Source organism: Rhinopithecus roxellana, chromosome 2 (assembly GCF_007565055.1).
Source record: "Rhinopithecus roxellana isolate Shanxi Qingling chromosome 2, ASM756505v1, whole genome shotgun sequence".
In the NCBI taxonomy this organism is placed as follows: domain Eukaryota; kingdom Metazoa; phylum Chordata; class Mammalia; order Primates; family Cercopithecidae; genus Rhinopithecus; species Rhinopithecus roxellana.
Genome location: NC_044550.1, coordinates 21092060 through 21117999, shown reverse-complemented (window position 1 = coordinate 21117999; position 25940 = coordinate 21092060). Strand labels below are relative to the sequence as shown.

Below are 25940 nucleotides of genomic sequence, written 5' to 3'. Positions count from 1 at the left end.
AAGTGGGGGTTGCAGTGAGCTGAGATCACACCACTGTGCTCAAGCCTAGGTGACAGAGTGAGACCCTGTCTCAGAAAAAAAAAAAAAAAAAAAAAAAAAAAAAAGATATTACAAAGGATACAGATGTAGAGATGCATAAGGAGAGGTATGAGGGAAGGGGCGTGGAGCTCCCACGCACTACCTGGGGCACCATCCTCCAGGAACCTCCACGTGTTCAGCTGCTGGGAAGCTCCCACATGGTGGCGGGCATCTGTAATCCCAGCTACTTGGGAGACTGAGGCAGGAGAATCACTTGAACCCAGGAGGTGACGGTTGCAGTGACCTGAGACTGTACCATTGCACTCCCGCCTGGGCAACAAGAGCAAAACTCCATCAAAAAAAAAAAAAAAAAGAAAAAAGAAAGAAAGAAAAAGAAAGAAGAATTGGGGGCTTATAAACCGTCTTAAGAAAAGAAAGGAGAGGAAGAGAGGAAGAGCACTTACGAAAAAAACAAATGGATGGTCTGGGTGCCATGGCTCATGCCTATAATCCCAGCACTTTGGGAGGCCAAGGCAGGCAGATCATCTGAGGTCAGGAGTTCAAGACCAGCCTGGCCAACATGGTGAAACCCCCATCTCTACTAAAAATACAAAAAAATCAGCCAGGCATGGTGGCAGGCACCTGTAATCCCAGCTACTTGGGAGGCTGAGGCAGAAGAATCGCTTGAACCCAGGAGGCAGAGGTTGCAGTGAGCTGAGATCACGCCACTGCACTCCAGCCTGGGTAACAAGAGTGAAACTCCATCTCAAAAAAAGAAAAAACAAATGACATTTAAGAAGAATAAATGGGTCCTTAGGAAAATACTTGGGAGATAAGATAGTTTTGTGGCAATGTCTGCTTAGGTGATCTCGTATCCTGAAGCTGGCTTCTTGGGCTCTGGTGACAAGAGTCAATCTTCCCTCTTTGTGAAACTCCTAGGGAGGGAACTCAAGACGACTGAGTTCCTTTGGGAGACTCTGCTTTTAGGTAGATAAAGGAGTTGAGAAAACAAGCCTCTCTGTCATCTGTTGATTCTCAAATACCTTCAGCTCAAATTAACTTTTATTCTACAGTGGCATATTCTGCTCCACTTCACCACCGGAGATAAACTCACGAGAAATAAACTGAAGCCATATTCTAGATCCCTGTCTCCATCCGGAGCACCATGAAGTACAAGTACCAGTCATCAGCTTCTTGAGTTTTGTATGTGGCTCCTAGGTTGGCTAGAGGTTTCAGTGAGAACTAAGATGAGACTGGGGTATTTAAAATATAACCTTACTGCCCCCTCTCCAGAAGTCTCCCCTCACCACACACAAACACAAGTCTGGAAGACTCCTCTGGACTTAGTTTGGAAGGGAATTTCAGGATGAAGGGAGTAGAGAAAAAGGTTTATACAATTTTAAAATTTAATTAATTTATTTAGAGAAAATAAAGATGGAATCTCACTATGTTGCCTAGGCTGGTCTCAAACTCCCGGGCTCAACTGATCCTCCCACCTCAGCCTCCCAAAATGCTGGGATTAGAGGTGTGAGCCATTGTACCCAGCCAGTTTACACAATCTTGATGTGCCATTGATACACAGTAGAGGCACACATTCACACTTATTGCTTTGTTTTGTTTGAGACACAGTCTCACTCTATCACCCAGGCTGGAGTTGAGTGGTGCAGTCTCAGCTCACTGCCTCCACCTCTTGGGTTCAAGCGATTCTCCTGCCTCAGCCTCCCAAGTAGCTGCTACAGGTTCATGCCACCACACCAGGCTAATTTTTGCATTTTTGGTAGAGACAGGGTTTCACCACGTTGGCCAGGCTGGTCTCAAACTCCTGACCCCAAGTTATCCACCCACCTTGGCCTCCCAAGGTGCTGGGATTTTAGGCGTGAGCCACTGCACCCAGCCCACACGTATTGTTGTTCAAATGGCTTCTTTGAAGTGGTTTTGAACTCCCAGAGATAGACACCTGTTTTAACCTGTCAGCCTCCTTCTAATCTGAACTAGGAGCTGTGTGCCCAGTTATATGCACACGTTGACAACAGTGTAGAGTTCTCAGGTGAAGTTCAGACATGTGAACTATATTGCTCATGCAAAGTTCTGTCTGGGATCAAGGATGCCCTCTTTGGATATCGTATGTCAGGTCAGAAAAGCACCACACCCAGCATTTGTCCTAGACGATGTATGATTTTCAGAAAATGCAAATCCCTGTGAAGGGTGGGGTAGATTAGGGCATGACAGGGTAACAGGAAAGAGTGAAAAATTTCAAATGCTCATGTTCCATCTTGAGTAATGTATAATAAGCTGAATAATCTCTGTTCTTGGAAACGTATGGTTCACCCACCCATTTTTGCAGAGTTTTTACCAAAAAGAAAATTAAAACTTGTCATTCAGACTCTTCTCATTGGACTATTGAATGGAATTCTTATTTTCCCAAGCTTGTGTGGGCTGTACCTCCTCATTTCAGTCATGCACAAGTATGGTTTGTTTGACCAAGCCTAGGTTGTTGAGAAATCTATGACCTTCGGATCAGGACTCACTTAATAGAGTGAGCCAATCAATAAGGTCAGAACCAACACTGAGCGAACATCAACTTCTTTTTTCCTTTTTTTTTTTTTTGACAGAATCTTGCTCTGTCACCTAAGCTGGAGCTGCAGTGGCACAATCTCAGCTCACTGCAACCTACACCTCCCAAGTTCAAGTGATTCTCTTGCCTCAGCCTCCTGAGTAGCTGGGACTACAGGTACACGCCACCACAGCTGGCTAATTTTTTGCATTTTTAGTAGAGATGGGGTTTCACCGTGTTGGCCAGGCTAGCCTTGAACTCCTGACCTCAAGAGATCTGCCCACTTCTGCCTCCCAAAGTGCTGGGATTGCAGGTCCCAGCCTGCAATCCCAGCATTTGCCAGGCCCATGTCTGGCCCAAGTGTCAACTTCTGGAGAGAAAACGCACTACAGCATACATTCCTACCAAATAATTATACATTTGAGAGGTACATAAGAAAATATACCCCAAAATACCTTGGGATTTGTTTTTTGGTAAAGCTTTGTATAGTGTGGTTGTCTGTCGACTTTTATCCGTCCTTATTTTGATCCATTATGTGTCAGTTCTTTATTTAAAGACTGTTCTTGGTACTTAGTCAATATTATATATTCTATTGTGAAAAAAGTTAAATAATGGGGAAATTATCTTTTATGTAGCAATGGCTTGCTTTCCCATAAAAGGTAATGAATCTAAAAAGCCTTCTCCTAAATAAATGGTTAAAACATAAGTTAGCACTGTTGGGCAAGAGTGAAGAGAAAAGAAGAGGGCTCAGGACTCTACTTTTATAAAGACAAAATCATGATCTCATTCAAGCCCTACTTGTAATGCTTTGAGTTGGAGGGTTTCTTCTTTTTATGAGACAGGGTCTCACTGTGTCACCCAGGCTAGAGTGCAGTGACACCATCTTAGCTCACTGCAGACTCTTTCTCCTAGGCTCAAGGGATCCTCCCACCTCAGCCTGCCAAGCAACTGGGATTACAGGCACATGCCACCAACTCTGGCTCAGTTTTACATTTTTTGTACAGATGGAATTTCACCGGGTTGCCCAGGCTGGTCTCAAACTCCTGAGCTCAAGTGATCCACCTGCCTTGGCCTCCCAAAGTGTTGGGATTACAGCTGTGTACCTCCCCACTAGCCAGGGAGCTCAGTTTTCAATACAAAGAAATTTGGCCTCAGAAAGGTTAAGAAGCCCAGCTGGTTTTATGGAAGAACCAGATCTAGAACCCAAGACTCTTAATCCAGGGTTTCTTAGGCACTGGGAATATTAACAACAAGAATCCATAAAGTTTTGTGAAAGAAGCGTGACTACGACTTCACCAGGTCAGGGTGGTTTGAGAGTAGAATACATAGTTGGCAATATCTTTCAGGCACAGAACTAGACCAAGATTACATAATTGGGATCTCTTGCGAGTCTCCAAAGTGCTTCCTGCTTTTCATTTATAAAACATGGAACTCTTTTTTTGTTTGTTTGTTTGTTTTTTGAGATGGAGTCTCACTCTGTAGCCCAGGCTGGAGTGCAGTGGCATGATCTCAACCCACTGCAACCTCTGCCTCCCAGGTTCAAGCGATTCTCCCTGCCTCAGCCTCCCGAGTAGCTGGGATTAAAGGTGCCTGCCACCATGCTGGCTAATTTTTGTATTTTTTTAGTAGAGACGAGATTTTGCTATGTTGGCCAGGCTGGTCAGGAGCTCCAGACCTCAAGTGATCTGCCCAGTTTGGGATTAATCCCAAAGCATTGGGATTACAGGCATAAGTCACCATGCCTGGCTTAAAACCTGGAATTAACACAGTGTTCCTCACAGGACTCCATTTCTCTTTCTACCTTAGGTAATCCAATTCTACTCCTCCTGCAGTGCATGAATATATATTAATAACTTTTTTCAAGAGACAGATCAGCTGCAAATATTTATCAAATGTGTTGATACATGCAAATTAGGCTTTCCCTGCTGCCCTTTCAAAACACAGAGAGAATAAAATGACCTATCCTTAACCCAATGACTGTTTGTGTGAACTTGAATAAACCTTCACCTTTCCTGTGCCTCATCGTTCTTATCTACAGAGCAGAGAAGTTAAACCAGATGACTTCTAGTTAAAATAATGTATGATTTAATGATACAGTTAATTAAGATTCTACTTGTGCACATATTTAGCTTCAGATAGGATCAGTGTGAGAAGACCATCTTGAGAGAAGTCAAGAAATCTAAGAATGAGTCCCGTTTTCAGCATCCAGCGGATGTGTAATCATAAACCTCACTTTCCCCGTTTATTAACACTCGTGGTCATCTCTCAGGGTTGTTTTGAAGACTGAACAAGATAAGTCATGTGAATGTGTTTTGTAAGTTGTATAGTTAGAGGAATTAGAAGTGTAATTATTGTTAAAGGAGATATTTGAAACACTACCTACATCATTACCTCCAATGGAGATAACAGGCTGAGTCCGGGTTATTTCTCGTTAGGACGTGTCCTTGTGCTGAGTAAATGGTAGGTTACCTTATCCGACTGCGCAGTGAGTCTTGATCCGGGAAACGCCTAACTCCTGAATTTTTACCAGAAAATAAAAGACTACACTAAAAAGAAACAGAAAGAACGTGGGAAGGAGGGAATTCGCAGGCAGAGGAGGAGGAAAAGCAAAGGAGGCAGTTAGGAGAAAGAAAGGAGAATTCAGAGGAATGATAGGGGCGGGCAGGGCCGAGCCGCCCGGGCAGGACAGAGTGGTGTCGAATGAGCTGCTAGCCCGGCGACCTGCCCGCGGCCCGGGCGGGGGAGGAGGCGGGGCTTGGCGGAGGTCAACGCCAGAGCCAGACTTAAAAGGGAGATAATCCTAGCTACTTGATGACACCAGTGACTTCCGATGCCCCGGGCAAGAGAACGCCACGAGGGATAACGGGAGGAAGGCCGGGGCCGCCAAGGCAGTCCCAGGCTCGCGAAGGATTTGCGCAGACCGGACAGGGGCATCCTGCAGCTTCGGGGCGCCCTGCACCCCGCCACCATGTGCGAGCTGTACTGCAAGCCGGACACTCTGGCGCTGAGGAAGAAGCACATCGGGTAAGGGCACCTTGGCCCTGAAGAAAGTGCAGAGAGGGGGCAATAACGAGTGCAGAGGGTGGAGAGATAAAGCCAGGTAGGGAACCAGCGATGCCACCGCCGCCCTCCGTGCCCGCCGCGCCTGTGCACACGCCCTGAACGCCTCCACCTGCAGGGGCCGCGCGGGCTCCCAGAAACGCTCCTGGAGCCCGGAACGCTGGGCTCCCTGCCCGCTCGAAAGTCCCCGGCTCGCTCTGCAGTCGGCGGACTAGCGGGGCTTGCCGGCCGACTAGAGGGGTTGATGGATGACAGCCAATAGCCCTAGCAGACAACCAATAGCCCTAGCAGACACCATTCCAGGGATGGGAGGTGGGTGGGAGAAAGATAGCGCTCCGCCACCCCCACCCAACTCGAAAGTTTTTGGGAACTGTGAACTCAGAAATATTTTTTCATGATAGCTCTGCAAACAAACTAATTCTGACAATTTTTACTCAAAGTGAACTTTTTCTTCTTACATGCTTGGTTAAGCGGTGAAGTGTTAACCTAGCCAATGGAAAACTTGAAACCACCTTCTGTTAGAAAAGCAGAGATTTTATTTCGATCCCTCTTACCCAACTTGGTCTCCCAAGCTGCGTTCTCCCCAGCCTGCTTGTCTTGCCCCTGTCACAGACGACTTGGTAATCTAATGGTGAGCATATAAGACCAACGGGGCTCTGGCCCTCGTTGGGTGTCATATTCCCTGTGTGACCTCTGTCAAATTACTTTAATTGTCTCTTCTATGAAAGTAGGAATAACATTCTACTTCACAGGAGCAAGCAGATGAGATTAATATGTTAGTGTTTTGTGGGTGGTTTTTAAAAAGATACGTGTCAATATAAATGATGATTCATGACCCCGAACACTGTAAAGTCAACCATCTGCAATATTCACTTGAAATGAACGACTGCAGCTGGGCCAGTGGGCATGAGAGAGCGCTTGAGATTACAAGGAGGAAAACAATCCGCATCCTCTTCAGAGGAATGCTGGACAGTTTCTCAGACTGAAGCTCCTCACTCTACTGGAGGGGTTTCTAGATGATGGTTAGGAAGACTAGTCCTGTCTCTCTCAGTCACGAAGTGGGGTCAAAATAGTCCAGTTCTTCCCCCATTAATCAATTACTACCCTACTTTTTCTAATCACTCACTCCGTTAGTTTTCAATCTTACATAGTTAGATTCCAGTGAATGCCTAATAGTTTCTGATATCAGCAGAACAAATTTTCTAAAAGCACGAGTGTAGCCATGGGCTGACTGGAAGAAGGAGAATTTTACCTGAAGTCTGACGGGCAAGGTGGAAAATGTGTTTAAAAGGCAATGTGAAGTCTGCAGCTTTCAGCCCACATCCTTAACAAAGATTTTTTTTTTTTTGAATTTCAACTTTTAGGTGTAAACTAATAGCTGAGTTTGAACCAATAAGAAGTTCTTATAAAATATTATTTTCATTTCAGCTGATGATGCTTAAAAAGCATCAATATATAACACACCCTTATGCAATTTTAAAATTTGAGGTTACCTACTGTTCATAATAATCAAAATTCCTTCTAAACAGTTACATATCAATTTAGTATATTTCTACTACTAAAACTACCTCCAATGCGTGTGAGGGCTTTTTTGTGTGTATGCAAAACCACCAAAATAAATAAATATATTTAACTTTAGTTCTTAAATGTTCGTAAAGCCAAGATTAGAAGCCTTTATGAAATTTCTGTGTGATAAAATGTATACTCCAGACATTCATCCAAATAAAAGTATGGATGACTTTATTATGCTCAAAAAAACATATTAAGTGGTTAGAAGCATAATTGAATTTCATTAGTTAATAATGGAAAATCCATTTGATACAGAACAAGTACCACTCAAAATACATGAAAATGAAAATGATCTATAAAACTTCGTAGTATTTAACTCTAGGTTATTTGTATTTAGTTTTCAGTGCTATTCATGTCTTTATACATTAGATTGAAGGGGAAATAGAGATGTCTACCTTGGGCGATGGCACAACACAGCCTACTTGCAAATTCTGATTTTCTCATTTACTGTCTGTGTAACCTTAAGCCAGTTTCTTAATTTCTCTGTGCCTTGGTCTCCTCACCTGTGAGAGTAAGAATGATAATAACCTCTATTTCATAGGATTGTTGGCAGAATTAAATAATATTTACAAAATATGTAACAGTTTCTGACACATTAAGCCCCCCAAAAAAATTTGGTTTTTTTTTTCTGATAGAACAAAATTTCTCAAAGGAAAAGTAGTTATTGGTTTATGTGATTGGAACCATCAGAGAGTGGATTCATGTGCCTCTAATAAACTGTCAAATCATGGCACATTTAACATAACAAGCATAAGGAATGTGAACAATGTCATGAATGGGGGATTAACATAAAAGTTTCCAGGTTTACATGAAATGAAAAGAAATGTATGTCATCCAGGTTTTGTTTTCCCTTTCCTTTATGTAATTGTACTTTTCCACAGATGGTGACATTCATTGAGAAGGAAAAATACTGAGAGTAGTCCTACCAGACCAAAGTGTTTCCTTTGATTATTTCTAGGCCCTCATGCAAAGTTTTCTTTGCATCGGATCCCATCAAAATAGTGAGAGCCCGGAGGCAGTACATGTTTGACGAGAACGGTGAACAGTACTTGGACTGCATCAACAATGTTGCCCATGGTAAATGTCCTGTCCTTGCAGTGCTTTGAAGGAAATGTTTATGGAGTAAAGCTGACTTGGAACACTTAATATTTGTCTAGGGAATTGCAGTGGCTGCAGTTCCTTTGCTGAGTGGGCCAGTAGTCCTAGCAGGGAAAATCGCAGCAAAATATGGAAGAGAAAGGAACTCAACTTTTGTTTGTTTGTTTGTGTGCTTCATCATTCCTCTTATTCCCAGGCACTTAGAATTCTAACTTACTTCTTGGGCTTTTGTTTCATAAACTTTAGTGGGACACTGTCACCCAGAAGTGGTCAAAGCTGCCCTGAAACAAATGGAACTGCTAAATACAAATTCTCGATTCCTCCACGACAACATTGTTGAGTATGCCAAGCGCCTTTCAGCCACTCTGCCGGAAAAACTCTCTGTTTGTTATTTTACAAATTCAGGGTATGTTCCATGGTTCCCCCCCCTCCCCATTCCCACTAAACTTTGTCTACTCTTTCACACAAATCTTTCCTTTTGATTCATGGTGGAGCTTGTCTAAAAAGGTCTGCTGGAGTTTCTTGCCATTCACTAAGTGATCACACATGAGGGACCCGGCCTTTCTGGTTCTCCCACTTTATTCCAAGACTCTGAATCAAACTGGTCTAACGATGCTCACCTCCTCAGGCAGTGCAATAAATAGCTAAAGGATCAATAGGCCAAGATATTCTTTCAATGAGTGTATGAGGAACTTTAGCCGAGAAATAACTCTACTAAACAAGCTATAACTTTTTAAAGATTTTTGGTTGTTGAAAATTGAGCATATTTCCCCAACACAAACACAAGAAAAGAAAAAAGAAGGCCTGCCTGTAAAAAGTGGCTCGCGCCTGTAACCCCAGCAGTTTGGGAGGCCGAGGAGGGCAGGCCACGAGGCCAGGAGATCGAGACCATCCTAGTTAACACAGTGAAACCCTGTCTCTACTAAAAGTACAAAAAATTAGCCAGACGTGGTGGTGGGTGCCCATGGTCCCAGCTACTCGGGAGGCTGAGGCAGGAGAATAGTGTGAACCCAGGAGGGGGAACTTGCAGTGAGCCAAGATCGTGCCACTGCACTCCAGCCTGGGCAACAGAGGCAGACTCCATTTAAAAAAAAAAGAAAAAAGAAAGAAAGGAAAAAGAGGGAAACTCAAATAGATACATTTCAAGTTTCATTTATTTATTATTATTATTATTATTTTTTTGAGATGGAGTTTCGCTCTTTTTCCCCAGGCTGAAGTGTAATGGCACTATCTCGGCTCACTGCAACCTCCACCTCCCGGGTTCAAGTGATTCTTCTGCCACAGCCTCCTGAGTAGCTGGGATTACAGGTATGCACCACCACGCCCAGCTAATTTTGTATTTTAGTAGAAATGGAGTTTCTCCATGTTAGTCAGGCTGGTCTCAAACTCCTGACCTCAGGTGATCTGCCTGCCTCGGCCTCCCAAAGTGCGGGGATTACAGGTATGAGCAACCGCGCCCAGCCAGAAGGAGCCCCAAGAGGGCTGGGCTGGCCTGGAAGGCCATGCATGAGACTACCAGTGGCACCTCAGGGTCAGCGTGGGGTCCCTGGGGCCAGCACCAATGCCCACAGGCTGGCCATCCCCACACAGGCCCCTCGGGCCGCCTCAACTTTTTAACTTAGTTTTTTGTTTTGTTTTGTTTTGTTTGTTTTTTAGTGACAGGGACTCATTATGTTGCCCAGGCCGCTCTTGAACTCCTGGGCTCAAGCAATCTGCCCACCTCAGCCTTCCAAAGTGCAGGGATTACAGGTGTGAGCCACTGTGCCTGGCCCCTACTTTTAAATTCTGTAAATTCAAATCATTGTATATCCATTCTATAGACTATTATGCAGATATCTAGAAGTATGTTTTTGCGAATGTGTGCCTAAATATGTGCTTGAAATGCAATATTATATTAGGGGAAGCTATATAAGTGTATAGTAGAAACTCCTATTTTAAAAATGAAATATGGTTGGGGTGGTGGCTCATGCCTGTAATCCCAGCACTTTGGGAGGCCAAGGCGGGTGGATCACGAGGTCAAGAGATCAAGACCATCCTGGCCAACATGGTGAAACCCTGTCTCTACTAAAAATACAAAAATTAGCTCGGCATGGTGGTGCACACCTGTAGTCCCAGCTACTTGGGAGGCTGAGGCAGGAGAATTGCTTGAACCAGGGAGTCAGGTTGCAGTAAGCTGAGATCATGCCACTGCACTCCAGCCTGGCAAGAGAGAAAGAAAGAAAGAAAGAAAGAAAGAAAGAAAGAAAGAAAGAAAGAAAGAAAGAAAGAAAGAAAGAAAGAAAGAAAGAAAGAAAGAAAGAAAGAAAGAAAGAAGGAAGGAAGGAAGGAAGGAAGGAAGGAAGGAAGGAAGGAAGGAAGGAAGGAAGGAAGGAAGGAAGGAAGGAAGGAGAAAATTAACTATTAGATATTTTGTGAATATTTGATTATATGACTCTGTGTGATTCACTTTTCATTAAGATATTTTAAAACCAAATTTATGTCCAGCGTGGTGGGTCACACCACTATGCTTGGCTCAGCTTCCCAAAGTGTTGGGGTTACAGGGTGAGCCACTATGCCTGGCCTAATTTTTGTGTTTTTTGTGGAGATGGAGTTTCACCACGTTGCCCAGGCTGGTCTCAAACTCGTGGGCTCAAGGAATCTGCCCGCCTCAGCCTCCCAAAGTGCTAGTATTACAGGCATGAGCCACTGCACCCATCCAAGACTAATATTCTTTTTTTTTTTTAATTTAAAAAAACATTTCATTATTTTTAGAGACAAGGTCTCGCTAGGTTGGTCAGGTTGATCTTGAACTCCTGACCTCAAGAAATCTTCCTGCCTTGGCCTACCAAAGTGCTAAGATTACAGGCAGGAGCCACCACTACCATGCCTGGCCAACAAAATATTCTTAAAGTAAAAAAGTCTTCAGTCTGAATCCTGCTCTACCTCATATTAGCTATGAGACCTTATTCTGATTACTTTACCTCTCTGAGGCTGTTTTATCCATAAAAAGGAGATGGCAGTACTTGTAATGTTGTTACAAGAATAAATACAAGCAAAATCCTCAGCATGATGTTTAGCAGATAGTAAACATTCCACTTATTATTATTTTCTTCCTGTGTTTGGGTAGTATATTTAGATTATCTGAAATACATAGGAAAAAATTTGATACTCATTTTATAGAGAAGGAAGCTAGTCAAATATTGGCTAAATACGACATAGGTTGGCAGCCAACCTAATGGGCCCTCAGTCTCCCATTCCTCCTGTGGAGATCAGGTTTAATGAAGACTTCTTCATGTCCTCAGTCACTATGTGGCTGAACTAAAGTCTGAAATGGGCAGCGTATCCTTAATGTTTATTGGGTTTCTTCTATATGTCTCATTCTTTATTGAAAACATCTAGGGAACCTTATATTAGAAGGGTAAAGTGGGTGGGCAAGTTAGAGGAAGGAGAGGATTTCAACTTATTATGTTGTAAGTTTCTGAATAAATGTAATCTTACAACTTTTGTAATTAACATCCTAAATGTTTTTGTTTTTGTTGTTGTTGTTGTTGTTCTGGAGATGGAGTCTCACTCTGTTACCCAGGTTGGAGTGCAGTGGGGCGATCTCCACTCACTGCAACCTCCACCTCCCAGGTTCAAGCAATTCTCCTGCCTCAGCCTCCCAAGTAGCTGAGACTATAGGCCCACGCTGCCACGCCTGGCTAATTTTTTGTATTTTAGTAGACATAGGGTTTCACCGTGTTGCCTAGTCTGGTCTCTAACTTCTGAGCTCAGGCAATCAGCCCTCCTTGGCCTCCCAAAGTGCTAGGATTACAGGTGTGAGCTACCGTGCCTGGCACATCCTAAATGTTTTAAAAAAAGATTGTGTCAGTGTCCTCTCTCTCTGTTATCTTAATAGATCCGAAGCCAACGACTTAGCCTTACGCCTGGCTCGGCAGTTCAGAGGCCACCGGGATGTGATCACTCTTGACCAGTAAGTCTTGGACACAAGGTTTCTAAGCAAGCAGATTCTTCAGAGACAAAATCGTATTGATCCTATCCATACTAATACCATAAACACACGTGAAGGAGGACAGATATATGGAGCAATGTTTTTAAAAATTATGTACTAAGCTATCAAGGCCAGCTTAAATCCACAGAATTACTTAATTCCTTCTAAGTACCAGGAAGTGGGAGAAGCTCTCTTGGGTACTGTCGGGGATGTAGCTTCATGGAGTTTGCATGAATCATGGATTATTTTTCACACATTATTTATTGAGCCACTAGTAACATGTAAGTAATAAAATTGCTTTCCAAATAAGAATACAATTAATTTCCAAAAAATTCAAGCACTCACTTCAATATTGTGATTATTCGCAGTCACTAATTTTAAAGATAACAATTTAGAGCAAATTTTAAAGAAAACCAGCAGCCAGGTAAAATTTAAAACTTTTCATTAGCCTGTAATTATTAACAGTCACTATCTAATCTTCGCTCTCAAACATGAATTTATTACATTTTAAACAAGAAATCTGGCAACTTCCATCTTTATTAGACTTTTTTTTTTTTTTTTGAGATGGAGTCTCGCTGTGTCGCCCAGGCTGGAGTTCAGTGATGCGATCTCCACTCACTGCAACCTCTGCCTCCCGGGTTCAAGCAATTCTCCTGCCTCAGCCTCTGGAGTTAGCTGGTATTACAGGCACTTTCCACCATGCCCAATGCCCAACTAACTTTTCTGTATTTTTAGTAAAGACAGGGTTTCACCATGTTAGCCAGACTGGTTTGGAGCTCCTGACCTTAAGTTATCTGCCTTCCTCAGCCCCACAAAGTGCTAGGATTACAGGCGTGAGCCACCGAGCTCAGCCTAGGGATTTTTTTTTCTTTTAAATTTTTGTCTACTCTACTCACTGACTTCAGATGTAGAGGGTGAAGTTAAATATGCACCTCATTTCATGCCCTTCCCAATTGCTTTTGGGAACTTATTCATAAATTCTTTGCCAAGGCTGATGTCCAGAATAGTATTTCCTAGGGTTTTCTTCTAGTATTTTTACAGTTTTAAGTCTCAAATTTAAGTCTTTAATCCATGTTGAGTTAATTTTTGTATATTGTAAAAGGCAGGAGTCCAGTTTCATTCTTCTGCATATGGCTAGCTTCAATCTTAGTTCTTAAAAAGGCCTCCTTTTCCTACTCAAGTAGTATTTGCCTAATATTAGCAAGTGGACATGCTTTAGAAATCATCCCAAACAGAAACAGATGCCCATTCTATGAGATAAAGTTGTTTTTAAATTTACTAGAATGTAACACGTATTCTTTTAACACATTTAAAGAATACATACATGTAAAGTATTGCATGAGGATATAGAAAACAATTTTTCACATTTAGACTATCTGATTTAGCAATATAATCCAAATACATCAGTTTTTCCCAACTAAAAAGAAATTGTCAATGAGGACACATGCTTGGCTTTCTGTGAGTTGTATTACATATAAAGGAAGAATTGGACACATTAAGGGCCAGTCTTGCCATGAAAAATTAGATCCCATATAGTCAAATCTGGCACCAATGTTGAGATTCTCCCTGGATGGATACATATGGATGAAATGCAACACTGGTTTTCATATATTTGAAAACATCTCTCGGAATTATTTTGGTTATTTTTTTTTTTCTCTTTTCAGTGCTTACCATGGTCACCTATCATCCTTAATTGAGATTAGCCCATATAAGTTTCAGAAAGGAAAAGATGTCAAAAAAGAATTTGTACATGTGGTAAGTGTCTTAGAACCCTAAATCAGAATGTTAGTACTGGAGGAATGCTTAATGATAATCCAGCCCAATGCTTTCATCTAAATGAACCATGAAAGAGAAACTAAAATCAAGAGCAGTTATGTGGCTTGCTAAGGTCAAGGGGCTAAATAATGACAGAATGTTATTTAAAATCTATTTATCTATTTAAAATATATTGATGAGTATTACAATAGGCAAATTAGTTTAGTAGTTGTTCAGAGCTATCATTTTATTTTTCTTACTCTTTAATCTTCAGTTACATTTTCTGTCACAAATGCCAACTCAAAATTCAGAGTTGAACTAAGTGTGTATTTAAATTGCTCTTGGCCGGGCACAGTGGCTCACGCCTGTAATTCCAACACTTTGGGAGGCCAAGGCGGGCAGATCACTTGAGATCAGGAATTAAAGACCAGCCTGGACAACATAGTGAAATCCTGTCTCTACTTTAAAAAAGTACAAAAATTAGCCAGGTGTGGTGGCAGGCGCCTGTAATCCCAGCAACTTGGGAGGCTGAGGCAGGAGAATCCCTTGAACCCGGGAGGTGGAGGTTGCAGTGATCTGAGATCATGTCACTGCACCCCAACCCGGGTGACAGAGCGAGACTCCATCTCAAAAAAAAAAAAAGGAAAAAAATAAAAAAAATTGCTCTGTATAATAATGCTAAATTATTATATAGCTTTATTAAGTAAAATAAAGAAACCAACCAAGTTGTTGAAAAAGTAAAGTTTATTTGGTGTGTTTGTCTTAACTGAGGATCAGCATAATTTCTTTTTTTCTTTTCTTTTCTTTTTCTACTTTTCTTTCTTTTTTTTTTTTTTTTTTTTGAGACAGAGTCTCACTTTGCTACCCAGGCTGGAGTGCAGTGGCACCATCTTGGCTCACTGAAACCTTCGCCTACCATGTTCAAGCGATTCTTTAGCCTCACCCTCCAGAGCAGCTGGGATTACAGGCATACTCTACCAAGCCCTGCTAATTTTTGTATTTTTTGTAGAGACAGGGTTTCATCATGTAGGCCAGGCTGGTCTCAAACCCCTGACCTTAAGAGACCGGCACACCTCAGCCTCCCAAAGATTACACACGTGAGCCACCGCGCCTGGCCAATTTCTTGAGAATCATCAATACTTTCTTTCAAGATTTTAAGATCTGGAGTGAGTGCTAACACACTCTAGTTTTCTGAATGATTACGATTTGTAATATAGTTGATCAGTGTTGGCTCATTTTAAATACAGACTAGTTAATACAGTTTCCATTCACTGACATTTTAAAATAGTATCATCACACTTGTTGATTTGAATTTTCTATTTATGTGAGGAGGGATATAGTCTTGATTTATAGCAGTCTGGAAGCAAATCCAAGCTTCTGTTCACAATTCGAAGATGTCAGTTCTTCACAGATTTTAGAAATGTTAAGAAAAAAAAAGAACAAAAAAACCTAAAGTATCTTAAGTTCCCATGATCACCATTCTAACATGTTCTTGTGGGGAAATGCCTTTTTGTTTTGTTTTATTTTGTTTTGTTTTTTTTTGAGATGGAGTCTCGCTCGGTTGTCCAGGCTGGTGCGGTGGCTCAATCTCGACTCACTGGAAGCACTGCCTCCCGGATTCACGCCATTCTCCTGCCTCAGTCTCTTGAGTAGCTGGGACTACATGCGCCCATCACCACGCCCGGCTAATTTTTGTATTTTTAGTAGAGGCGGAGTTTCACCTTATTAACAAGGATGGTCTCGATCTCCTGACCTCATGATCCGCCCGCCTCGGCCTCCCAAAGTGCTGGGATTACAGGCATGAGCCACCGCGCCCAGCCAGGAAATTCCTTTTTGTTAAGGTTTGTCGAAAGGGCAAATTACAAGCAACTGCATGATTTGACGTTTTCAGGCACCAACTCCAGATACTTACAGAGGAAAATATAGAGAAGACCATGCAGACCCAGCCAGTGCTTATGCAGATGAAGTGAAGAAAATCATTGAAGATGCTCATAATAGTGGAAGGAAGGTTTGTATTTATAGCTTTGGAAACATCTCAACATCTTTTATAAAAGGGATTGAAACTGTTGGGATTCAATGAAGAGATGGAAAAGGATTATATCTAATGTCCCTTTCTGTTCTTTTTTCTTTAATCAAATGGCCAGTTTGCCACTTGCTACAGGTCTATTCCTAGCTATTTTTAAAACAACCTGCTCTATAAGATATCCTCTTTTTGGCGGTGCGGGGGGGGGGGGGGGGGGGGTGTAGGGGGACCTAATGGACTTTGACCCCATCTTCTCTTGTATAGATTGCTGCCTTTATTGCTGAATCCATGCAGAGTTGTGGTGGACAAATAATTCCTCCAGCAGGCTACTTCCAGAAAGTGGCAAAGTATGTACTTGACTTGGGCCTCCTTGGTCAAACTGAGAACACTGTGACAATTCTGTAGGGCCATACTAGTTGCTAAGATATCAAAATAATTCCTGATTAGCTGGTAAATAGCCACACCTGAGTGCCTGCCATCCCAGGACTCCTGGATGCTCTCTCAGCCTTCCCCAAGATCCAGCATGTACAAGGTTAACACATGGTCCAACAGCGGGGGTTCAGCTCCCACTCCAGCCCCCAGCCTGCATCCTCTCTACTTGACTAGTACCAAATCTGTATTAGTCAGGGTTCACTAGAGGGACCGAACTAATAATATATATATAATCACATACATACACACACACACACACACATGCACACACACACACAGGGGTATTAAGTATTAACTTACTTGATCACAAGGTCCCACAATAGGCTCTCTGCAAGCTGAGGAGAAAGGATAGCCAGTTCAAGCCCCAAAACTGAAGAGCCTGGAGTACGATATTTGAGGGCAGGAAGCACCCAGCATGGGAGAAAGATGTAGGCTGGGAGGCTAGGCCAGTCTCTCATTTTCACATTTTTCTCCTGCTTTATATTTGCTGGCAGCTGATTAGATTGTGACCACCAGATAAAGGGTGAGCCTGCCTTTCCCAGCCCACTGACTCAAATGTTAATCTCTTTTGGCAACACCCTCACAGACACACCCAGGATCAATACTTTGTGTCCTTCAATCTAATCAAGTTGACACTCAGTATTAACCATCACACAAGCCTTCCCAATTGGTAAATATTTGAAGACTAACCCTGTTACCAACTACTTGTTTGATTCTTTCTCTTCCCACTTAACATACTATAATAGGACTGGGTGCTGTGGCTCATACCTATAATCTCAGCACTTTGGGAGGCCAAGGCAGAAGGATCACCTGAGGCCAGGACTTCAATACCAGGGCAATATAGCAAGACTCCCTCTCTACAAAACTTTTTTAAAAATATTATCTGGGCTTGGTGGCCCATGCCTGTACTTCTAGCTACTCGGCAGGGCAGGCTGAGGTGGGAGGATGGCTTGAGCCCAAGGGTTTGAGGTTACAGGGAGTTTGATCTTACCACTGCACTGCACTCCAGCCTGGGCAACAGAGTGAGACCCCATCTCTTAAAAAAAATTTAAAAAATACTGCAATATAGCTTACTTTAAGCAGCACAAACCCAACTGGTATGGAATATATCTAATCTAAAAATTATGTGATTATCTTATAAAGTCAATGACATTTATGTGGGGTTTAGAGTACTGAAATGTTTTTTAACAAAAATTAAGTCTTCAGGTTAACAACTTTTTTCTTTTTTTTTTTTTTTTTTTGTCTTCAATAATTTGCATCTTTGTGGTTGGGTTTGGGGCTCTCAGTGACCTGAATGCATTAGACTACTGCTTTGCTTTTCAGATATGTACACGGCGCAGGGGGTGTGTTTATAGCTGATGAAGTTCAGGTGGGCTTTGGCCGAGTTGGGAAACACTTCTGGAGCTTCCAAATGTATGGTGAAGACTTTGTTCCAGACATCGTCACAATGGGAAAACCTATGGGCAACGGCCATCCAGTGGCATGTGTGGTAACAACCAAAGAAATTGCAGAAGCCTTCAGCAGCTCTGGGATGGAATATTTTAATACGGTACATTTTGGTCTCCAACTTTAATGCTAAGAAGGAAAAACAATGCATGTTCTTATATTTTTTGACAATGTAGTAAAGAATAAAGCTCAGTATTGTCGGCTAACCACCCAGAACCCTGGCCAAAGATTTTCTTATTTTAATAAAACATGTAAATTTTACTTTAAGTTCCGGGATACATGTGTAGAATGTGCAGGTTTGTTACATAGGTATACATGTGCCATGGTGGTTTGCTGCACCTATCAACCCGTCATCTAGGTTTTAAGCCCCACGTGCATTAGGTATGGCCAAACTTTTATCCAACCAGATTTCATTCTATCTGGCAAAATGCTTCTTGTATTTCTGCTTGTGTATCTTTACCTGTCCTAAAACAGTCTTATAATTTTTCCAATGATAGATGATTGCCTTGCTAAATTCCACAGGTTATGATATTTTCATTTCTTTGTTTCATATCATACTTAAATTTCCAAAACACTTTTAAAGTATTTTGGTGACTCAGTACTATGAATGTTATATGGCTGTCATAAGAGATACTAAATTTTTATCTTTGGGATATTATATTTCTTTGCTTTATCCCCATAAGCTTTAAGCTTGAAAAAATTACTGTAGTTTGTTCAGTATATATAATAGGACTTGTTACATCTAAAAGTAAGATTCAAATCTGAGGACATAAATTATTTGGAGAACATGTCATTGCTTAGCTATTTTTACTCAGCTCTTCAAGGGCAGAAACCCCTATTTCCCTCACTGGGCAACACTATGAAATCCTAAACTGCCAACATAATGTCTGGTTTTTGTTTGGATGAGCAAATAAATTCCCTGGTAGTCCTTCATACCAGTTATGCAGCTTGGAGAGTATAATTTAGAACGAATTTTCACTCAATCCTGAATAAATAGAATCATGCTCTATTCTAAATATGAGAAGCTAATATTATAAGAGAACATTTTATTAAAATTATATCTTCACTTATGTATGTATGAGCCAAATTCTCATGGATGAGGGAATACCACTAATTCAACTGGTATATTTTCTCATTTGTCGTCTTTTTTTTTTTACAGTATGGAGGAAATCCAGTATCTTGTGCTGTTGGTTTGGCTGTCCTGGATATAATTGAAAATGAAGACCTTCAAGGAAATGCCACAAGAGTAGGGAATTATCTTACTGAGTTACTGAAAAAACAGAAGGCTAAACATACTTTGATAGGAGATATTAGGTATGTTCATTATGAAGTTGTCATGTAGTTACTCATTTTTTTCAAAATAATAATAGTTTGTAGGCTGGGCAACATGGCGAAACCCCATCTCTATTAAAACTACAAAAAAATTAGCCAGGTGTGGGGGCGCACATCTATAGTCCCAGCTACTCGAGAGGCTGAGGCATGAGAATCGCTTGAGCCTGGGAGGTGGAGGTTGCAGTTAGCCGAGATCGTGCTACTGCATTCCAGCCTGGGTGACAGTGTGAAATCCTGTCTCTAATAACGATAATAGCTTATATTTTATCTTGTAAGTTTGCAATAAAGTACATAAAACTAAATCTAGAAAACACCAAAAAACAGAGATAGCAAAAATTATTCTTATTCCAGAGTCCAGATATCACCACTGTTAACATTTGGGTGGGGCCGGATGTGGTGGTTCACACCTGTAATTCCAGCACCTTGGGAGGCAGAGGCAGGAAGATTGCTTGAACCCAGGAGTTTGAGACCAGCCTGGGCAACATAACAAGACGTTGTTTCTATAATAAATAAACCAACGACAACAAAAAACATTTCGATACATGTCTTTCCTGACTTTTATACTTTTTTAATAAAGTTAGGATACTGTCAGCACCCAAAAGATGAAAAGAAGGAACTTAATGTAGCTCTAAATAATTTATTGAAAATTATTTAAAATGCTATTCTGAAAAGCTGGATATTTTTCATATATATATATATATGAAACATTGACATATACATATATGTTAACATTTATCATCATTAACATCCTGAGACACTAAATAGCATGAAAGGGTTATTTTTAAGCCATTTTCTTTTATAATTGAGAAAAGAAAACTGGATGACAAAAACTAATTTATTTCCAAAAGTAGAAACAATTGTGAACATAGATTGGTATCTTGGATTAGTTAGAATTAAACTTGGAAATTAAATGGAAGTTTGGGGATAGTGTTAACTTTTTGTGACAATGGAGTGTTGGACAGATTGTGTGTCAAGTTTTTCTTTACCTCTCGCAGGGGCGTTGGCCTTTTTATTGGAATTGATTTAGTGAAGGACCATCTGAAAAGGACCCCTGCCACAGCTGAAGCTCAGCACATCATCTACAAGTAATTCACCCCCACACCCACCTGTTTGGTATCTTGGCTGCAGGATGCCTACCCACTTGAAAGCTTGCTTGACTTCCTCCCATCCCTCTGAAAAAGGAAAGTTTAAAATACATCCTATTTATAATGTGGGCTTCTTAAATGCAGAATACTTAAACTGCTCTATGTTCACATCATTCTTCAGTAATTGTAGTTATCCTTTGCACGCACTCACATGCATTTCCTACACAAATTAGGATGAAAGAAAAACGTGTGCTTCTCAGTGCCGATGGACCTCATAGAAATGTACTTAAAATAAAACCACCAATGTGCTTCACTGAAGAAGATGCAAAGTTCATGGTGGACCAACTTGATGGGGTTCTAACAGGTGGGTCCAAGGATCTTTAAGATGTCTTCTTGTTGCCTCTCCCAAACCCACTGGCCTAGCCGTAATGACCATATGCTTCTTGTTATTCATGATGGAAGTGAGGCAGGGCAGACATAAATGTGTAACTTTCCATTTAGGACTAGAAAAAGATAGCCAAAAAGTAACCACATGGACTCTTAAATTGAAATTTTCAGTTTGTACTCATATAACTCCAAATATAAGTTTTTGCTGAAGGAACATACTGTTTTGTCATTTATTTTTACTTTAGACTAGCTAGCATATTTAAAAGTGCATGTCTGCATTGTGCCATGCACCACAAATACTACAGTGTATAGTATTTCAGCATTGTGCCATTAATATATGAAACATTTCTGATAAAAAAATTATATAGGCTAGAGTGTGACAATTCTTTGCTATATGCTGAATCGCTTAACTTTGCAAGGTTTTTTTTATTTTTATTTTTATTTTGGGACCGAGTCTCACTCTGTCGTCCAAGCTGGAGTGTAGTGTTGTGATCTCAGCTCACTGCAGCCTCCACCTCCCAGGTTTCAGTGATTCTCCTGCCTCAGCCTCCTGGGTATCTGGGATTACAGGCACCCGCCACCATGCCTGGCTAATTTCTGTACTTTTAGTAAAAGATGGGGTTTTACTGTGTTGGCCAGGCTGGTATTGAACTCCTGACCTCAGGCGATCCACCCGCCTCGACCTCCCAAAGTGCTAGGATTATAGATGTAAGTCACTGCATCCAGCCTAACTTTGCATTTTTAACTTTTATTTTTTAATTTTTATTTATTTATTTATTTTCTGAGACAGAGTCTTGCTCTGTCACCCAGGCTGGAGTGCAGTGGTGGGATCTCGGCTCACTGCAACCTCTGCCTCCCAGGTTCAAGCAATTCTCCTCCCTTAGCCACCTGAGTAGCTGGGACTACAGGAGCATGCTACCATGTCCATTGTCTATCATAAAAATGTATCTTTTGTTTACCTATATTATGCAACTAGATTAATTTATTTCTTTGTTGTGAACATACATTGGATTAGAAAGTAAATTAGTACTGTAAAACCATGTTGAATAGCATAAAGCATGATACAAATGATAGGCATTGTTGTTTTTGCTTTAGTTATATTTTTACAATTCAGGGTGGCATGGCAGCACATGCCTATAAGATCCCCGAGGCCAAAGTAGGCAGATCGCTTGAGTTGAGATCAGGATCACTCAGGAGCTGGAGACCAGCCTGGGCAACATGGTGAAAGGTTGTCTCTATTGAAAAAACAAACAAACAAACAAACAAAAATTAGCTGGACATGGTGGTGCATGCGCCTGTAGTCCCAGCTACTTGGGACTTGGCTGAGGTGAGAGTATCACTTGAGCCTGCAAGGTGGAGGTTGCAGTGAGCCGTGCCACTACACTTCAGCCTGGGTGACAGAGTAAGACCCTGTCTCTCAAAAAAAAAAAAAGATTCAACTTCTTTACTCAGCTTTCAGAGTAAAACTGAGAAGCTAGGAATCCATATGGCATACAAAATAGATAGTGAATAGTGAATGTTTGGAAACTTGAGAGTCCACCAAAGTTATTACAAATACGGTCACTGTCTTTGAACTCAGAGTGCATGCTCACATCCAGACCTGGCAAGCATTCCTCACAAGCAGGTGTGTCCTTTGATCCCATAGGGCAGGGTACAAGAGAGAGTGTGGCTTGGGACAATCTGTCAGTCTATGTCTGCATCACCTCAGAGCTTGAGTGTTCTTAATAGTAGACCAGAAGAATTTCCTTTGAATACAGTGAATGACGAATAGGTAAAATGGGCTTAGTGCCACCTATAAATGATAATGGTAAAATACTACAAAAAAATCTTAAAGCGATTTTAATAGTGACTTTTTTTTCTTTTTCTTTTCTTTCTTTTTTTTTTTTTTTTTTTTTTGAGATAGAGTCTTGCTCTGTCGCCCAGGCTGGAGTGCGGTCGTGTGATGTCAGCTCACTGCAACCTCTGCCTTCCAGATTCAGGTGATTCTTCTGCCTCAGCCTCCCAAGTAGCTGGGACTATAGGCGCATGCCACCAAGTCTGGATTATTTTTGTATTTTTAGTAAAGACGGGGTTTCACCATATTGGCCAGGCTGATCTCGAACTCCTGACCTTGTGATCCGCCTGCCTCGGCCTCCCAAAGTGCTGGGATGACAGGCATGAGCCACCGCACCTAGCCCATTTTTTTTAACACATAACATTTCCTTCTATTCTTCATTAAAGGTATTGCTAAGATACCAAAGAGATTTGTTTCTTAGGTTTTTATCTTATTTTATGTTATGTCTTCTCCATAATACCTTCCTTGATTTAGTTTTAGAAGAAGCCACGGGAACCAAAAGTGAAAGTGTGACCTCTGAGAATACTCCATGCAAAACAAAGGTAAGAGTCGGCTACTTTATTTTTAGGGGAAAGTTTAAAATTTGGGGAATGTTTAAAAAGGGAATACAAATTTTCAAAAAATTGTGCAATGACCATTAGAACAATACCAGCCTGTATTAGGTTGGCTTACCTTTGCAATTTTGAGTGCACAATTAAATTTCCACAGCAAGTGTCACACCATTTGACAGGACTAAAGCCAAAGAACCATTCTTACAGGATCATTCCTATACCAAAAACAGCCTTGTGGGCCTGCAAAGAGGGCCTACAAAATATGGAGGGAGGATTCAAACCGCCAAAGTTCCTTCCTGTTTTTCCTGAGGGCTGCCTGACACTGCCTCCGATTCTCAAATACTGCCTTTACAATCAGCAGAAGCATTAGCAGGGAGGTTCTGAAGTGCCAGAGTTCGGTTCTAAAATGAACTAAAGTGTAAGCTTCGAATGGCAGTGGGGCCTGGGAACTGTCTGGCACTGCCTGGCCTAGTTTCTGCATTTGATGTGCTTCCAGGAGAGGGCCTTGCCATTCTCTGCTGAGCTACTGAGGGTGTGAGAAAGAGCACCCTGGACTGGGAAACAGAAAGGCAAAAACTTGAGAGGCTTTGTTGCATAATTTGTTATTTGTTTATGAGTTAGATGCATAAAGGAACACCCAGTGCTTCAAGCCCTCCTGCACATCCAGTGGAGTCAGCAAAGTCTTTTTACATGATTAAAATCATCAGGCTGTTTGAAGGAGAGCGAGTGATTTGCTAACAGCATGGCTTCTGTCTCGTCTAACAACACAAACCAATTAAAGGAATCAATTATTCTTTGATGTCAAGAATAGTTTATCAAGTCTAAGACAAAATTGCAGCCGTTAACTACTGGTTCCCCAAGCATTAAAAAGAGTCCTGCAAAAAAAAAAACAAAACAAAACAAAAATGTTCAGCACAAGAAATCCCACTTTAGGGTTAGCAAAGTTGGCACACATGTTATGAAAAGTTGACTCGGAGTCCCAGATTTTCTGTTGACATCACATTTTAAATGTCTATTGAAGATACTGAGGAGAGGGTTAGAAAGGAGCAAGCAGTGTTATTTTGTTTGGTTTCTCTGTGTCCTTTGTTTGTGTGTGGGCTTGTTAAGTCAGTCCTGTGGAGGCTGGTTGGGATTAGAGGTGGATGCCCACTGGAGCTTTGTGTGCCTGTCTTGCAGATGCTGAAAGAAGCCCACGTAGAACTGCTTAGGGACAGCACCACTGACTCCAGAGAAAATCCCAGCAGAAAGAGAAATGGAATGTGCACAGATACCCATTCACTGCTCAGTAAGAGGCTCAAGACATGAACGATTTGCATTTTAAAGCAAGATGCGATGCCCAGAGTTACAGAGAATGAGTAAATGTGTCTCATCAGTTAATAGCTCTATTGTACCTCTAAAGGTGGAATTGTCAGTTTAGATTCGTAAATAAAAAGGCAAATGAGTAATCAGAATAACCCAAGTGATAATCAAACCATGTCAAGATTATTAGTTCAGACTCTAGCCTGTTAATTTTCTTACTTGAGATTTCTGAAGCTACCTGATTTATTCTATTAAACGTAAGCCTGCAAACTCAAAATAAATTGGCAGGTTTACCTCTCATGTTTTAATGTTTCAAATTAGAGAGCAAAGGGTAACAGGTTCCTTCACTTTTGAGACTTAGTGCCTTAAAATATGTATTCTATAAGGATTTCATATATAAAAGTATATTTATTGACTGTAATAAAATAAAATATGATGTAAACAAAAAAATACCAGAAAAGTGTTTACCTACCCTTTGCAGGGAATATTAAGGGTTGGGACGGTAAAAGCAAAGTCATTCAGAAAAAAATCACAAATAGCAAATATTAAAAAGTGATAGAATAATTCAGACCTCTAGCAAGGAACCTGGTTAATCACCATCCTGTGGGGACTGAGAAGGGAACAAGGAGTATACACAGAAACACACGCACAAAGATGTTTCTGGAACAGCAGCCAGAGCTGAAGCAGGGCATTCAGGGTCAGGAGACTTCTGCTTTGTCTATTCATGGATTGTATCGTTTACCTGTCAGGTAAGAAATTATCTTTTGAGGCAGGGTAGTTGCCCAGGCAACTAAAATGAAGTGTAAGCTTCGAATGGCAGTGGGGCCTGGGAACTGTCTGGCACTGCGTGGCCTAGTTCCTGCATTTGACGTGCTTCCAGCAGAAGGCCTTGCCATTCTCTCCTGAGCTGCTGAGGGTGTGAGAAAGAGCACCCTGCAGTACAGTGGCACTATCATGGTTCACTGCAGCCTCGACATCCCAGGCTGAAGCAATCCTCCCACCTCAGCCTCCTGAGTAGCTGGGATTGCAGGTGCACACCACTGCACCTGGCTGATTTTTGTATTTTCTGTAGAGACAGGTTTCACCATGTTGCCCAGGAGGCTGGTCTCGAACTCCTGGGCTCAGGCAATCCGTCCATTTCAGCCTCCTAGTGCTGGGATTACAGGCGTGAGCCACTGCATCTGGCCAAGAAATCTTCTCTTATCATCAAGTTTATCATCACTTATGCACACCCCCCGCATGCACTCTAGCAGGAGCACATGAATGCGCACGTGCGTGCACACACACACACACACACACACACACACACACACACACACACAATCTCTAGCCCAGCACTGGCAAAAGGAAGTTGGAGGAAACTAGGACATCGAGGATCTCTTAGTTACATGATGCTACCATGAGAGGTTCATTCGGAGGCTAATAGACTGAACTGAAAGAAATCTGAATTTCAGGGTTAATATTTCCCATTCTCTCCCTATTGCCTTTCTAATAATTATTAAACTTTGTGATTTATTTTTATTTTAT

At 41.5% G+C, this 25940-nt stretch overlaps 1 protein-coding gene across 2 annotated transcripts; it reads left to right on the top strand.

Moving 5' to 3' along the window:
- The first annotated feature begins 5357 nt into the window (after nt 1-5357).
- On the top strand, nt 5358-24863 carry ETNPPL (ethanolamine-phosphate phospho-lyase). Of its 2 annotated transcripts, none has more exons than XM_010379090.2 (13): nt 5358-5596; nt 8160-8278; nt 8546-8705; nt 12177-12251; nt 13934-14024; nt 15916-16032; nt 16312-16394; nt 17803-18028; nt 19085-19239; nt 20253-20342; nt 20576-20706; nt 23038-23105; nt 24291-24863. In XM_010379090.2, exons 1-13 carry the CDS (start codon nt 5541-5543, stop codon nt 24417-24419), a joined length of 1500 nt encoding a protein of 499 aa, XP_010377392.1. In that variant the 5' UTR covers nt 5358-5540; the 3' UTR covers nt 24420-24863. The 2 variants fall into 2 exon arrangements, with proteins under 2 accessions (XP_010377392.1, XP_010377394.1); XM_010379092.2 differs by having other exon boundaries at nt 5460-5672.
- The last annotated feature ends 1077 nt before the right edge of the window (nt 24864-25940 follow it).

What these genes read in the sequence shown, in the direction of transcription:
- ETNPPL (XM_010379090.2), top strand. Translation starts at nt 5,541, where the DNA reads ATGTGCGAGCTGTACTGCAAGCCGGACACTCTGGCGCTGAGGAAGAAG. An exon ending in TGTTATTTTACAAATTCAGG is followed by an intron (nt 8,706 to 12,176) that starts GTATGTTCCATG and finishes TTATCTTAATAG; the next exon opens with ATCCGAAGCCAACGACTTAG. An exon ending in GGATGGAATATTTTAATACG is followed by an intron (nt 18,029 to 19,084) that starts GTACATTTTGGT and finishes TTTTTTTTACAG; the next exon opens with TATGGAGGAAATCCAGTATC.